Source organism: Panthera pardus, unplaced genomic scaffold (assembly GCF_024362965.1).
Source record: "Panthera pardus isolate Hobbes unplaced genomic scaffold, ASM2436296v1 HiC_scaffold_24, whole genome shotgun sequence".
NCBI lineage: Eukaryota > Metazoa > Chordata > Mammalia > Carnivora > Felidae > Panthera > Panthera pardus.
Window position 1 is genome coordinate 52,880,882 of NW_026526810.1, and position 14,517 is coordinate 52,895,398.

General features: G+C 37.2%; 1 protein-coding gene across 3 annotated transcripts in view; it reads left to right on the plus strand.

The window, feature by feature from the left end:
• TTBK2 (tau tubulin kinase 2) overlaps window positions 1–14,517 on the plus strand; it is a 165,570-nt gene that overhangs the window by 29,748 nt on the left and 121,305 nt on the right. For 2 of the 3 annotated variants that reach the window (XM_019442417.2, XM_019442418.2), the window contains exon 1: window positions 8,616–8,730. Coding sequence is in view for 1 of the 3 variants with exons in the window: in XM_019442415.2 (XP_019297960.1) it covers window positions 3,710–3,778; window positions 8,583–8,730 (217 nt within the window). In the remaining 2 variants the exon portion in view is untranslated. Of the gene's footprint in view, window positions 1–3,642; window positions 3,779–8,582; window positions 8,731–14,517 lie in introns of those variants that run through there. The other variant, XM_019442415.2, reaches the window with a different exon arrangement.

The window sequence follows — 14,517 nt, forward strand, 5'->3', positions numbered from 1 at the left end:
AACATACACAGAAATAGATAGTATAGTGAATTCCCATGTACCCATCATACAGTTAGAAAAATTATAAAAATTTTACCATTCTTACCTCATCTAATTCTCCACCCCTAACACAGTAACTCTTTTTCCCCTTACAGTGAATTAGGGCAAATTCAAGACCTTTTTTCACTTCGTACATTGGTAGTTTATGTGTCTCTGACAGAGAAAGACTTTTTATTTTATTTTATTTTATTTTATTTTATTTTATTTTATTTTATTTTATTTTATTTTATTTTATTTTATTTTATTTTATTTTTTGAAATTTATTGTCAAATTGGTTTCCATACAACACCCAGTGCTCATCCCAAAAGATGCCCTCCTTAATACCCATCACCCACCCTCACCTCCCTCCCACCCGCCATCAGCCCTCAGTTTGTTCTCAGTTTTTAAGAGTCTCTTATGCTTTGGCTCTCTCCCACTCTAACCTCTTTTTTTTTTTTTCTTCCTTCCCCTCCCCCACGGGTTTCTGTTAAGTTTCTCAGGATCCACATAAGAGTGAAAACATATGGTATCTGTCTGAGAAAGACTTTTTAAACATAACCGTACCACTATTGTTACACTCTAGAAAATTATCAGTTATTCCTTAATATTATATCCTACTCAATTTTTCTGATTGCTAGTTGTTGCCTTAGTTTGAGATGTATATTGTTTCTTGTAATGTATAGTGTAAGGTCTTTTATTTTCCATACCATTTATTTGTTGGATAAACTGGTCATTTTGTCCTTTAGAATCTCCAGTATCATGGATTTAGCTTACTGTATTCTCAGGTTGGCATTTAACATATGCCTTTGTTCCCCTTATTTTTTTAAATGATAATTAAATCTAGAATATTGATTAAATTTAGTTTTGAAATTGTTTTTTAGGCGAGGGGCTTCGTAGCATAGGTGGTGCTGAGAAAATTTTGTTGCAGAATATCAGGAAGCACTTACGTTTCATTGTCTTGCTTTTTAGTGATGTTAAGCTTGATTGGTGGTTGTGGGGGGGGTGGTTCCTGGATGGCTCAGTTGGTTGAGCGTCTGACTCTTTGATTTTGGCTCAGGTCATGATCTCATGGTTTGTGAGTTTGAGTCCCCTGTTGGGTTCTGCATTTGTGGCATGGAGCCTGCTTGGGATTCTCTCTCTCTCTTCCTCTCTCTCTGATCCCCCTGTGCTCTCTGGCTCTCACCGCCCCCCCCCAAATAAATAAATTAAATTTAAAACAAAAAAAGATTGATTGGTGGGTTCAACTTAATCTTTCATATTAAAGTTCCCCATCTACCTTTGGATTTGGAAAATGGTGATTTTCTTTTTTTTTTAAATTTTTTTAATGTTTATTTTTGAGAGAGAGAGTGCAAGCAGGGAAGAGGCAGAGAGAGAGAGAGAGAGAGAGAGAGAATCCAAAGTAGGCTCCAGACTCTGAGCTGTCAGCATAGAACCTAATGTGTGGCTCAAACTCAAGAACTTCAAGATCATGACCTGAACCGAAGTCGGATGCTTAACCGACTGAGCCACCCAGGCACCCCATGGAAAATGGTGATTTTCTAATTCTGTCATTTCTTCTAGCATTTATTAGCTGTGATTATCCTTTGAGGAAAAATTCATCTCCTTAGTTTCCCCCAGATACTGTTCGTACCAGAAAGGCACGATAAATCCATGATTCTTTGTTTCATTATCAGTGTTCAGAGTAATAAGTTGTACTCTGGCAACCTCCACAGGATGGCCAAAGAGGAATTTTCTTTTTACTTTTTTTTTTGTTTGTTTGTTTATTTTAGAGAGAGAAAGAGAGAGACTGCATGTGAGTGGGGGAGAAGGGCAAAGGGAGAGAGAGAATCCCAAGCAGCCTCCATGCCCGCACAGGGCTCCATCCCATGACCCTGGGGTCAGGACCTGAGCCAAAACCAATAAATAGTCAGATGCTCAACCACCTGAACCACCCAGCCGCCCCTCTTTTTCTTTTTTTGAGTGTCATTATAAACTATTGGTATTTGTATTTTTTATATTTTCCAATCATTGCAGTCACCATTCTTGTATATGCTCAAGGGAGAAATTTGGCAAATGAGAATCCTTTTGCCTGGCTCTGATTTCCTTTGACTTGCCTGTAGTAGTATTGTTGATATTTTGTTGCTTTCTGATTTGACAAGATATCTCAAGTTCATTGTGTACAATTTCCTGTGTCAGACCTGGAAAAAGCCATTTCTCCAGGAAGCCCTGATTTCTTTTAGTGGGAGGTGATGTTTAAAGTCCACAATCTGAAGGCAGAGGTACTCATTGCTACTGGGTTATCATTGCTTTTAGGCCTTTTCAGGCCATTCCTCATGCCAGATCTTCTACCATAATTCCTTGATTGATGCTTGTTATATAGTTGATTTTTAGGGGCATTTCCTGGGAACAGTGTTCTTTGAGTTCTGTGTTTCATAACTGTTTGTTTCCTTTAGCTATGGAAGTTAATTTGGCTGGGTAGAACATCTTTGGCTTAGATATTTAAATGTATAATTTCATTGTCTGCTGGTGTAAACTGTTTGTGCTAATGTCTATTGTCAGTGCCAGTGTCTGTTTTCTTTACCTTTTAAGTAATTTGGACTGTCTGCACAGATGCTGATGATTTTTTCCCCCTTGAAATCCAGTAGTTTTATTAGACTGCATGTTGATGTTGATCTCCTGGGTTGTTTTCTCAGGTATACCTGGGTATACCCAAGAATATCCCAGTGATATACCATTTCAGTATGCAAATTTAGCCTTTTTCTTTTAATTTAGAGAAATTTTTTGTATTATAGTGGCTAGCATTTGTTCTATTTCCTAGCATGGGTTTTCTTTTTGGGGGCCTTCTATAATATGTATTTTGTATTTACTTTGCCTTTTATTTGTCACTTTTGCTTTTAAATGTGTTTTTCATTTTCTTCTTTTTTTTCTTCCTTAATTTGTATGGTGTTTTCTCATGTGTCTCCTCTTCATTTCTGATCCTTTTCTGAGTTAGCTCAGATTTCTTTTTATGTCTTCCTAATTTCTAATTATGATTTATGTTGTCATCTCCTTATCTCCTTTAGGCCAGATTTTTCTGGTTATTTTCATTTTCTGTAGGTATGCTGTTCATATTATTATCCTCTTTTTCTTTAAATATCATTGTATTAGAACTGATCAACAGTACATTTCTGTGGCTCATGTTTATTTCCTATGCATTTTGAATGCATTTTGTACATTATGTAATATTAAAATTTTATTAGCTCTGATGATGATAAGCTCTAAGTTACAACCTATTAAACTATAAGCTGTTGTAAGTTAGGTGCCTTGTCTTTTTCTTTAGCAATATGTTGTAGTTAGGGTGGTGGTCTGTCTAGGTCAATTGTCATTGACACCATGCTTGCTCTATAGTTTAGCAGTCTCAGTTATTGAAATTATATCTGTGTTGTAACATAATGTCTTTGTAATGTCATGGGCACCTTTAATGGAAAGGTACTTTTTTTTTTATATAAGCACTAAACAGATTTTGGAACTGAGTTTGTGGTGTTTTTACTCCCTTTCCAACAAAGCAACCTAATTAATGTATAGAATTAATGGTGCTACTTGGTCCTGGAATGTTTGTGTTAATTAATTAGCCCTGATATGCTGCTGCTGTTTCTTTTGTTTTAGGTTAAATGGAAACCACCCTTGGGAGCTGGATGCCTGTATAACCGTTCTATCACATCAGTGAATTGCAATGAGTGGAGGAGGAGAGCAGCCGGATATTCTCAGTGTTGGAATCTTGGTCAAAGAAAGATGGAAAGTGGTGGGTATCTCTCTTAGATTGAGAGAGAGACAACATGTGGGGTAATTTTTGGTATCTTGATAAAAATAGGATTTCCTTAGGAAATAATATATATATTGCTAATATGCCTGAATCAGTTTTCAGTTATTTTCCTGTGATTGTCTTGTTTATACAATAATTCTTGCTTTATACAGTAGTCAGTTTTCCTAACCACTGATAGCTAATGCTGAGTAAGGTAGAAAAAAGTGTACTTAGAGAAAGACAAATGAAAAAAAAAAAATACAGTACAATGAACTTCTCTTTTAAAAAAGTTTTGAACTTTTTATTAAGGAAAATTGTAAGCATACATAAAAGTAGTGAGACTGATATAATTAACCTTTATATACTCATGCCCCAGCTTAAGTAGTTATTAATTTATAGTCAGTCTTGTTTTATCTCTTTAACCTCCCTCCCGGAATATTTTGAAGCAAATCTTTTACTCTGGTATTTCTTCTGTGTGTACTACAATTATGTATCTCTAAAGGTTAAAAATTCTTTTAAAAATGTAGTCATAATATTATCACATCTAAAAAAGTAATAATTTTTTAATGTCATTAAGTATTCTTCTGCAATTGGTTGACATCGCTTAAATATCTTTTAATTTCTAGATTTCTTTTCATCTTGCTTTTGTTCCTCACAGTTTATTTATGGAAGAAACTTGGTCATTTACCTGTAGAATTTCACAGTTTGGATTTTTCTGATTTCTTCTGTGTGGTATTAATAGGTTTCTCTGTCTCATGTATTTTATGTAAATTCTTATTTATTTACTTATTTTTAGAAGTTTATTTATTTTGAGAGAGAGAGAGAAAGCAGGGGAGGGGCAGAGAGATAGAGATAGAGAGAATCCCAGGCAGGCTCTGCACCGACAACCCCCAGTGTGGGACTCGATCTCAGGAACTATGAGATCATGACCTGAGCTGAAATCAGGAGTCGGGCACTTAACCAGCTGAGCCACCCAGGCATCCCCAAATTGTTATTTATTGGGGTTTGATTAGATCTAAGTTCAGGTTTGTTTATTGAGTTGGCGTTTTTTTTTTTTTTTTTTCATAAAGGGTATTGTGATCTTTCAATAGGAGGCACATAATGTCTTATCACCCATCAAGACATTGTGTGTCCTATTGGCCATTCTCATTTTAGCAGTCCTGATCATCATTTTCTAGGTCTGTTAATTGCAGATTATTGAGCGTTTGTTATTCCTTCATTTTTTAAATGTTTGTTTATTTATCTTGAGAGAGAGAGAGAGAGAGAGTGCACACGTGTGCAAGTGGGGAAGAGGGAGAGAGAGAGAATCTGAAGCAGACTCCACACTCAATGCAGAACCTGACATGGGGCTCAGTCTTACAACCAAGATATCATGACCTGAGCCAAAATGGATGCTCAACCCACTGAGCCACCCAGGCACTCCTGTCATTCCTTCATTTTTTAAAGTACATCTACAAAGAGAAATTTTTTGTTGTCAACTATTTGATTGTCCTGAGGTACATTTTGATTAGGAAAAGAGAATAAATGCTTAATTCTTTTTCTTAATTTACCAGTTTTCAAAATAATGAATTGGTTCCCTGGCATTTTCCAAAAGTGACCAATGAGATTTTTAAAAATAGGTAGTCAAGAATGCATGGATTTAAGCATATTTCATATATTTCAGTCAGTTGTCATTACTATCCTTATTGATCCCTAAACTGTCCCATTTGACTAAGGGAGGACACCCTTCAAGTTGTCTCTTGAGTCTTTCAACATGATCCTAATAGTCCTTTGATATCTTCCTTGTCCTGGACTTGGAATCTGCCATCTTCTCTGCTCTTCAAGGAACAATTTTTGTTTCAGATGTATTTAAATATGTATTTTAATCAGAGTTTTTTTCATTACCAGGTGTAGGAAAGTTGTTTTAGTGGTTTCCTTAGTTTATCAACAGATTGGAAAAAGAAGATTCTTCCTTTAGAAATACAAATTTTGTTTCTATGATACAGTGTTTTAACCAATTAGGCAAATCAATTGGCTTTGAAAATTTACTTGAGTAAATGTAAGAAAAGAATCATGTTGTCATCATGGATTGGTGCAGGAAGATTACAATTAGTAATCTTTTATGTAAGTCAGAAATGAGTGTTTCTTTGGTGAGTGCTTTGTATTAAGTGCTGTGATAAAGTTTGGCTGTTTCCAGTAGACATATCAAAAGGTGACAAATGAAGCTATGCCTGGCTTAGTTGCTCTGTCCTGATAATTAGAACTAATATACATATCGAACATGTCCCCCAAATTTGGCAGGCATAGTAGCATTTTAGTAAGAAATAGTCTCATTGTTATGGATGGTGTTTTGGTTATCTACCATTATGAACAAACTGCATCAAAATTTAGAGGCTTAAAAAACAATTATTTTTTTACATATAATTTTGTGGATTAGGAATTTGAGATGAGTTTGCCTGATAGTTCGTCTCTTTTTTTTTTTTTTTAATTTTTTATTTTTTAACATTTTTATTTATTTTTGAGACAGGGAGAGACAGAGCATGAACAGGGGAGGGTCAGAGAGAGGGAGACACAATCTGAAACAGGGTCCAGGCTCTGAGCTGTCAGCACAGAGCCCGACGTGGGGCTCAAACTCACAGACTGTGAGATCATGACCTGAGCCGAAGTCGGCCGCTCAACCGACTGAGCCACCCAGGTGCCCCAGTTCGTCTCTTAACCATGTGGCACTCGGCAGGGTTGGGTGGGTTAGAGGACCCAACTTCCAAGTGGGCTGTTTGGTGACTTGAAGGTCCTTAGTTCCCTAGTCCTCCCCCTGTCATCCCTGGTAGCTTATTTTCTAGGACCTCTTCACAGGTCTGTGGCTTCTCAGATGGTCACACTTTTTATATGGTAGCTGGCTTTTGAGAGACAGGAAACAGAAACTGCGGGGCTGGTTAAGGGCTGTTCTCAGGGCTGGGGCAGTATTACTTCACCATGTTCTGTTGGTTAAAGCAGCCACAAGATTAACCCATATTTAAGAGGGTGGGGAATGGATGCTATATCTTGGGTGAGGGGCAAGGTCACACTGAAGAAGAGGAAAAGGGATGGGTGATATTGTTGTGATCATCTTTAGGAAACAAAGTCTGCCACAGGCCTTACCACCATTCTTTCCCTAATCTACATACCCCCATCATACTAAACTGCCTCTAGCTTTCTGCTTTATAAACATTGATGATGTCTTAATGCTTTGTCAAGCTCAGTAAAAAATATTAATGTTCCCACTATTGTTGAGATGACATTATAGGAGTAGACCAAGGAGCAAAATCATTACTTTGGTCTAGATTTTCTGTTCTGTCATTTGGTAAGGTTGTTGTGAGGTAAAACATGAAGGTACCTCTCACCACTGTCCATAATTAGAAAAATGTCCCTTTGGTATTGCTTATGGATTTTTAAAGTTATACTAGGCTTTGTTTAATAGACAGATATTAAGAATTGTAAGTATCAATCAGGGCCCAACAAAAAACAATTTAACTGCAATGAAGTTCTGGAACTTTATTTTAATCCTGCGCTCATACTGGAATTTCTCATGCTATCTCTTCCCATCACCCAACTGGAATAAAGGATTATGGCTCTTATATACAAAGCAATGAATAGTTATTTAGCAATAATTATGTAGTTACCACTTAGCCACTTGCTGTAAGGGAAACAAAAAAATAGAAAGGTGTGGCTGTTTCTGAAGAAACTTAGTTTCACTGTAGGGAGCTAGGACATTGACAGTGGAAAGTCAAAAAATAGTATAGTGTATTAATACAAGTGATATCTGAGGTGTTTAGGTTAGTAAAATGATTAAATGATTAAGCAAATAATTCCTATAGAGATTCAGAAGATAGAGAAATATGCCTGGAGGTAATCAGTAATGCAGTGTTCTTGAAAGAAGTAGAGCTTAAAGTGAGTCCTCTGGGGTGGTTAGGATTTAGGACCCTTGTGCCTCCAGTGAGGACTGCCTGCTTTACATCACGTCTTAGGTGTTTGATAATGTGGAAAGGAGAAGATCTTCAGGAAATGGAAGAACGCTAATTCCGTGCTACATCTGGTTTGAAGTATACTACCCACCTTGGTGCTCATAGCTCTACAGGTTTAGTTGTCACTAACACTTGAGAACTTGCTTGTAGTACTCAGACAGAGATCCTGGTATTCCCTAGTTAAGCTAATACGTTTTATCAGTAAGGATATTAAGTGTTTGTTGAAGGTGTTTTATTTGATTAGACTTTGTCTTATCTGAGCATATAGTTATATAGTGAACTCTGGGATAGTTTAGAACAGGAGTTTTCTGTCTCTTCTGTGGAGTCTGCTCAGTGCCTCAGAGAGGAGGATAAGTGGTGCTGAGAAGGCTGGGCTCTGGTTGCCTCACTCCCACCTCCAGCCTCTGCACATACACATCTCAGCTGGGGTCCAGATATGATTTTGATTGGCAAAAAGATTTCATGGTTTAAAAGTTTACAAATGTTGCCCTAGAATTAAAATAACATATCTGGTTGTTGGGGGGCATTTGTGGCAAGTGAAACTTTCAGGTGCTGTCCTTTTTTGTGACATTTTTGATGCTGTAGACTAAATTTTAAAATTGTGGCTGAAATAATTTAATTACCTTTTGTGGGCAAAACCATGGGAAAAGGTTTTGATGGTATTTCTAGGCATCTGTTTTCTTGGCATATGTGCAGTTAATTTAACGATATTGAGATCTTTTATCCTCAAATAGGGATAGTAAAATTATATACAAGAGATGAATTGGTTTCCAATTAGAATGTTCTAGTAATTTTATGTGTGTATGTTCTTATTTCCCCTGCAGTTGAGGAAGATTGGGGGTGGGGGCTTTGGAGAAATTTACGATGCCTTGGACATGCTTACCAGGGAAAATGTTGCACTGAAGGTAGAATCAGCTCAACAACCAAAACAAGTTCTGAAAATGGAGGTTGCTGTACTGAAAAAACTACAAGGTAAGCTATTTTGTATGATACACCAAACAATTTATAATTTGCTGTTACCTTTCTAAACCTCAGTTACATTCTCAAACTATTAATGAATAATCAGGAATAAACAATGCATAGCATTTTTCTCTTGGAAATTTTATCACTAGCTAGTAGGAGTGGAGATACTGATTGCTTAGGCTAATTGGACTTTGGGAATTCCTTTTTATGGTGAACAAGGATGACAGAGTGAATTACCTAAAACATTCTGCTTTAGAAAGTGTTTTTGTAAGTCTGTTTTGGTAAAAATTTGCCTTTTTTTTTTTTTAAACCACTAAACATGAATACCTCTGAGTTGTTTCTACTCATGTCATTGGGTGTAAATATGCTTTAATCACTAAGGAAGCTGCCTTCAAATCATACTGCAGGATGGATTAAAAATAATACTATTTGTTGTGTGGATAACTTTTTCTTGCCCTGTTGTCATTTTTGAGATCTGTTTTCTACTTGGGTTCCTATTTCTTACTACAAGGATAAATAAGTTTTTTTCTGACTTTAACCCAGTCATGTAATACCCTGAATTTATTGCTAGTTTATATTCATCTTTGTATCTTCAGCTTAATGATGTAATCTGATATTACTCATATTTAAATGTTTTGTCTGAATCAATTAAATGGGGTTATTAGCACATTAAATTATCTCGTTAAGCTCTAGACGGTTTGATATTGTTATGGGACATTCATTAGTATCTAAAGGAATTTAGTGGTAACATATAGAGCAAAGAAAGTTGCTAGAATTAGTAGAAATAACTGTAGTTGGTAGAAATAGCAAGCACAAAATGCTGTGTAGCCTAGGACCTTCAAATTCATGGCTGTGTAGTCTCTAGGGTGAATGTGCTCTCTTTGTGAATTCTTGATGTTTGGAATTCTAGTAAACTAGTTTGTGTTAAGTTAATGAAGTGTGTGTGTATTACGTATTCTGGCAATGTCTGTTCTTTTAATCATTGCCCTTTGCCTAAGCTTTCTGATTATCCAGGTTTCTCTAACAATTGGCTCGTTTGATTAGAGCCTGATGCTAATAAAATTATAGATCTGTTTAATAGTTATTTTTTAGTCCAAAATTAGCTTTCCCAAAACATGAGAAATTAGGAAAGCAGTGGATAAATCAATACCTATTAGAAGAAACATAACTGGAGAAGGAATAGTAGGGGAAAAGATGGTGCTCTCTTTTTTTTTTTCACCTTTTCTCCGTACTCCCTGATTCTTTGGAGCTGTTCTCAGCTCAGTGACATAGAGGCCACACAAATAGGTGCGGCTGGAGCTACCAATTCCTGGGTTGCTCAGATCTTAGCAGATCTCTTTGACTCTCGGACAAGCTCATAAAGGATATGTCAGCATCAGTGTGGCCTGCACAGTGCCATTTCACCTTTCTCCTACTTGGCCCTGGGAAGATGTTTCCAGGTGAGGCAGGATATAGCTCTATAGGTCTTTCAGTAGGTTTCTTGCCTATTTTGACTGCAATTTACCCAGGATTCTATGGGATAAAGCCTGAAGATAACTTCAGTAGCTTTTTAAAAAAAATTTAGTTTATTATTATTTTTTAAAATATAATTTATTGTCAAGTTAGCTAACATACAGTGTATACAGTGTGGTCTTGGCTTCAGAAGTAGATTGCCATGCTTCATCGCTTACGTGCAGCACCAGTTCTTGTCCCAACAAGTGCCGTCCTCAATGCCCATCACCCATTTTCTCCTCCCCCCCATCAACCCTCAGTTTGTTCTCTGTATTTAATAATCTCTTATGGTTTGCCTCCCTCTCTGTTTGCCACATTATGGAAACAGCCCAAATGTCCATCAACTGATGAATGGATAAAGAAGGTGTGGTTTCTATATACAATGGAATAGTATTTGGCAATGAGAAAGAATGAATCTTGACATTTGCAACAACGTTGATGGAACTGGAGGGTAGAATGCTAAGTGAAATAAGTCAGTCAGAGAAGGACATATATGTTTTCACTCATATGTGGAATTTGAGAAACTTAGAAGACATGGGGGAAGGGAAGGGGAAGAAAATAATGTTTGTTTATTTTTGGGAGAGACAGGATGTGAGCAGGGGAGGGGCAGAGAGAGAGGGAGACACAGAATCTGAAGCAGGCCCCAGGCTCTGAGCTGTCAGCACAGAGCCCAACGGGAGGCTCAAACTCACAAACTGTGACATTGTGACCTGAACCGAAGTCGGACGCTTAACTGACTGAGCCACCCAGGTGCCCAACTTTAATGCTAAACCCTGAGATGCTGAGGCTCTCCTTCTCTTTCTGGCTATTTTATCTTTCATACTATTAACTGACATGTTTTTCCTACCCGCTTATAACCACATCCTAGTTCTCAGAATCCTTCACCTTCCAAAAATAAATGGGTTTTTATCTTCTGGTCTGTATTTCTTCTTTTGTTTTTAAGGTTTCACTTCTATGCTCTGTATTTCAGTGAGGCAGCTCTTGACTCTTCTTGGCTTTCTCACTTATGCCTTCTGCGTATTTAATGCTTCACAACTTCTTTTTGTTGAAAGTGCTTTAGAATTTGGGCCTTTTTGAGAACATTTTTATGGGGCTGACTTGCTTGCCTTCCTTTTGATATAATGACTTCTTACTCACTGACCCCAATAAAAAGGCTAAGTGTATAAGGGGAAGATATACAACCAGAGGCTAACCCTTTAAAGGATTGGTTGGTTTTAGATTTTTTTTTAATGTTTATTTTTGAGAGAAAGCAAGAGACAGAGTGTGAGTGGGGGAGGGGCAGAGAGGGAGGGAGACACGGAATCCAAAGCAGGCTCCAGGCTTTGAGCTGTCAGTGCAAAGCCTGATGCGGGGCTCAAACTCACAAACTGTGAGATCATTAACTGAGCCAGAGTCGAATGCTTAACCCACTGTGCCACCAGGTGCCCCAGGATTGGTTGGTTTTTAACTGATGTTCAATTTTTGATAGGTAGTATAAGGATTTGTTTCTTTATAAGATAAAAAGATATTTTAGGTGAATTTAGCCAGAGCCCTAAGTTTTATTCCTTGTAATAAATCAATCCCCCTTTTCAAAATTCTCACAGTTTTTTTTTTTTTTTTCCTGGATTCCTTCAGTTCTCAATTTTCTCTCAGTCTAACCCTGTATTTCCTTAGCTCACGCAGAACTCTCATTACTAGTATGATCCTTTCTCACCGGCCCTGAAGTGTGAAGGCCTTAGCGTTTTACCCCATCTTTTCTTCTAAATCACCTCCCTATGCTACTGTCTCAGATTACTCTATTTTCACAGCTTTCTGAACCAATTCTGGATGTATCCTACAATTCTCTATTGAGTCAAGTTTGACTCCTGAATTGTACTTGGTTTTTAAAAATGTGTTTGAGGGGCGGTGGCTCAGTTGGTTAAGTGTCCAACTTTTGATTTCGGCTCATGTGATGATCTTGTGGTTCATGAGTTCCAGCCCTGCGTTGGGTTCTGTACTGACAGCACAGAGCCTGCTTGGGATTCTTTATTTCCCTTTGTCTCTGCCCCCTCCCTGCTTGTGTGCTCGCTCTCTCTCTCTCTCTCTCTCTCTCTCTCACAAAATAAATAAACTTAAATAAATAAATAAAAATATGTTTGAATGCGTTAGTTGCTACTAGACTAAACCATGTCTGTAGGCAGTACTTCTAGTACTAGATAGTACGTCTACACTTAGTTATTATTTTGTAAAGTATCCTAGTAAATAGAACCATACAACTTAATAAGCTTTTCTTTTTAGTAATATATATCTGTGTATAATTTATTTGTGTTTCTTCCTTGTCTCCATTTGGACTTTACTGTCTCCGAACCTTTTTCAATTCAGTTGCTTTGAAACTTAGAGCTAAGGGGATAATTGCCTCCCTCGTCTGTTAGATTCCTTTTCCTTCCTTTTCTCCCATCTTCAGTACATGTTTGTAGCAATATCCTAGCTATCTTCACTTCTCCATTTTAATGGCCCTCTTGAGTTGTATCTCACTATACCATTTTTTTTGTTTTTGGTCTTTTTAGTAAGTATAGTTTTATTTGCACTGCTGGTGTAAGAGGAAAAAACCTTCTGTCTCATGACTTCAAATTGATCACCAGTAATTCTGTAGCACCTCAGAAACCTATCATCAATGCTTTTTATAAAGATTCCTGTTCCATTTATAAAATTTTGATACATAGCTATAATCCTGCAGCAAGACAGGCAAATCTTAACTTTGCTATTTTCCCTAATTTTTATTATGAAAAAATTTAAATATACACAAAGATGGAAATAATTATATAAAGAACATTCTTTGTACCCAGTACTCAACTTTGATGTATCAGCACTTGGCCAGTCCTGTTGCAGCTATATCCTACTCCTTCAACACTCTTTGCCACCTTGCTGGAGTAATATTTAAGAAATATTTAAGAAATGCTAGGTTCCTTCTGCATCCTGGTGCTGCTTCTGGGATATGTTTGTTATAATTGGTGAGCCAGTATTGATACATTATTATAACTAAGATCTATAATTTGTGGTAAGGTGCTCCTTTTTTAAAATAACATAAACAGTAGTTTTAAACACCTATCAAATACAAGTTATTCCTCAATACCATCTAAAATCTATGCAGTGTTTAATTTCTCCCATTGTATCAAAAATATCCTATTGTTCTGTCTTTGAGGCCTATCGATACCTTGTCAGCACTGATGGGGAGGGAAGGAACTGGTGAGTGAGCAGGACTGAGAGGCATGCTTTGACTCTTGACTATAGCATTGACCAGTGGGAAGTGGCAGAAGTATAATATATAGAAAAACATAAGTTGTAGTTGACAAAAAAAGTGACACCTGAGGAATCAGGACCAATTCCACCATCCACTGCTGTGTGAACCTAACCAGTCCAAGCAGGCTCCGTGATATCAGCCCAGACCCCAACGCAGGGCCTGAACTCATGAACCATCAGACCATGACCTGAGCCCAAATCACGAGTCAGATGCTTAACCGGATGCTTAACTGACTGAGCCACCCAGGTGCCCCTGCATTTATTTGTTGGAGAAATGAAGTTCTTAGTTCTATTCTATAGAATAGTCCAAATTCTGGATTTGGCTAATCACATACTTGGGGTGCCTTTTAACATGTTTCTCTAGCCTCTGTGTTTCCTATGAACTGGTAGTAGATATATAGAGCTTCGGTGAGATTCATGTTGTGATTGCTGTTGTTTTTGGCAAGAGTACATTGTCTGGATATATTGTTTCCATAAGGGTTACAAAATAGTGATTTTTCTGATTATTTTATTTCTGCCAAATTTCTGAAGTGGAATTATTCTATCAAGTTAGAACTTTATTTCACCAGCTCTGTGTTCCCCCCGAAACATAGTTGCTATAAGAAGGGCAGGGTAAAGACTTGATTTTTGATCCTTCTTATTTTCCAGTTCTCAGAATAATGAGCTTTGTGCCATATATGACCGGTGAATTTTTTTGTTTTTGTTTTTGTTTCCAGAATCACCATGAACTCAAGGATTTTTATGTATTTTATTTCAACTCATTACAGTCATTGTTATTTTGATGCTCAAATTTTCGTGTCTTTGGCTAGTGGAAGCCCTTTCAAGTTGGTTGCTGTGTCTTTCTAACTCCAGTGTTCTTTGATGTCATCTTTCCTTTCTGGCACAGGCCATATTTCAGGCTTTCCTTGAACTTTCCCCCATGCTATTGTTGGAATCTGGAACTCTGTTTCTCCAGGAAGCCCTATTTCCTTTTATTGGGAAATAATTGAGATTACAATATGGCACTAGGGCACTAGTTGCTCTTGGGCCAACACATTTTTCTCAATA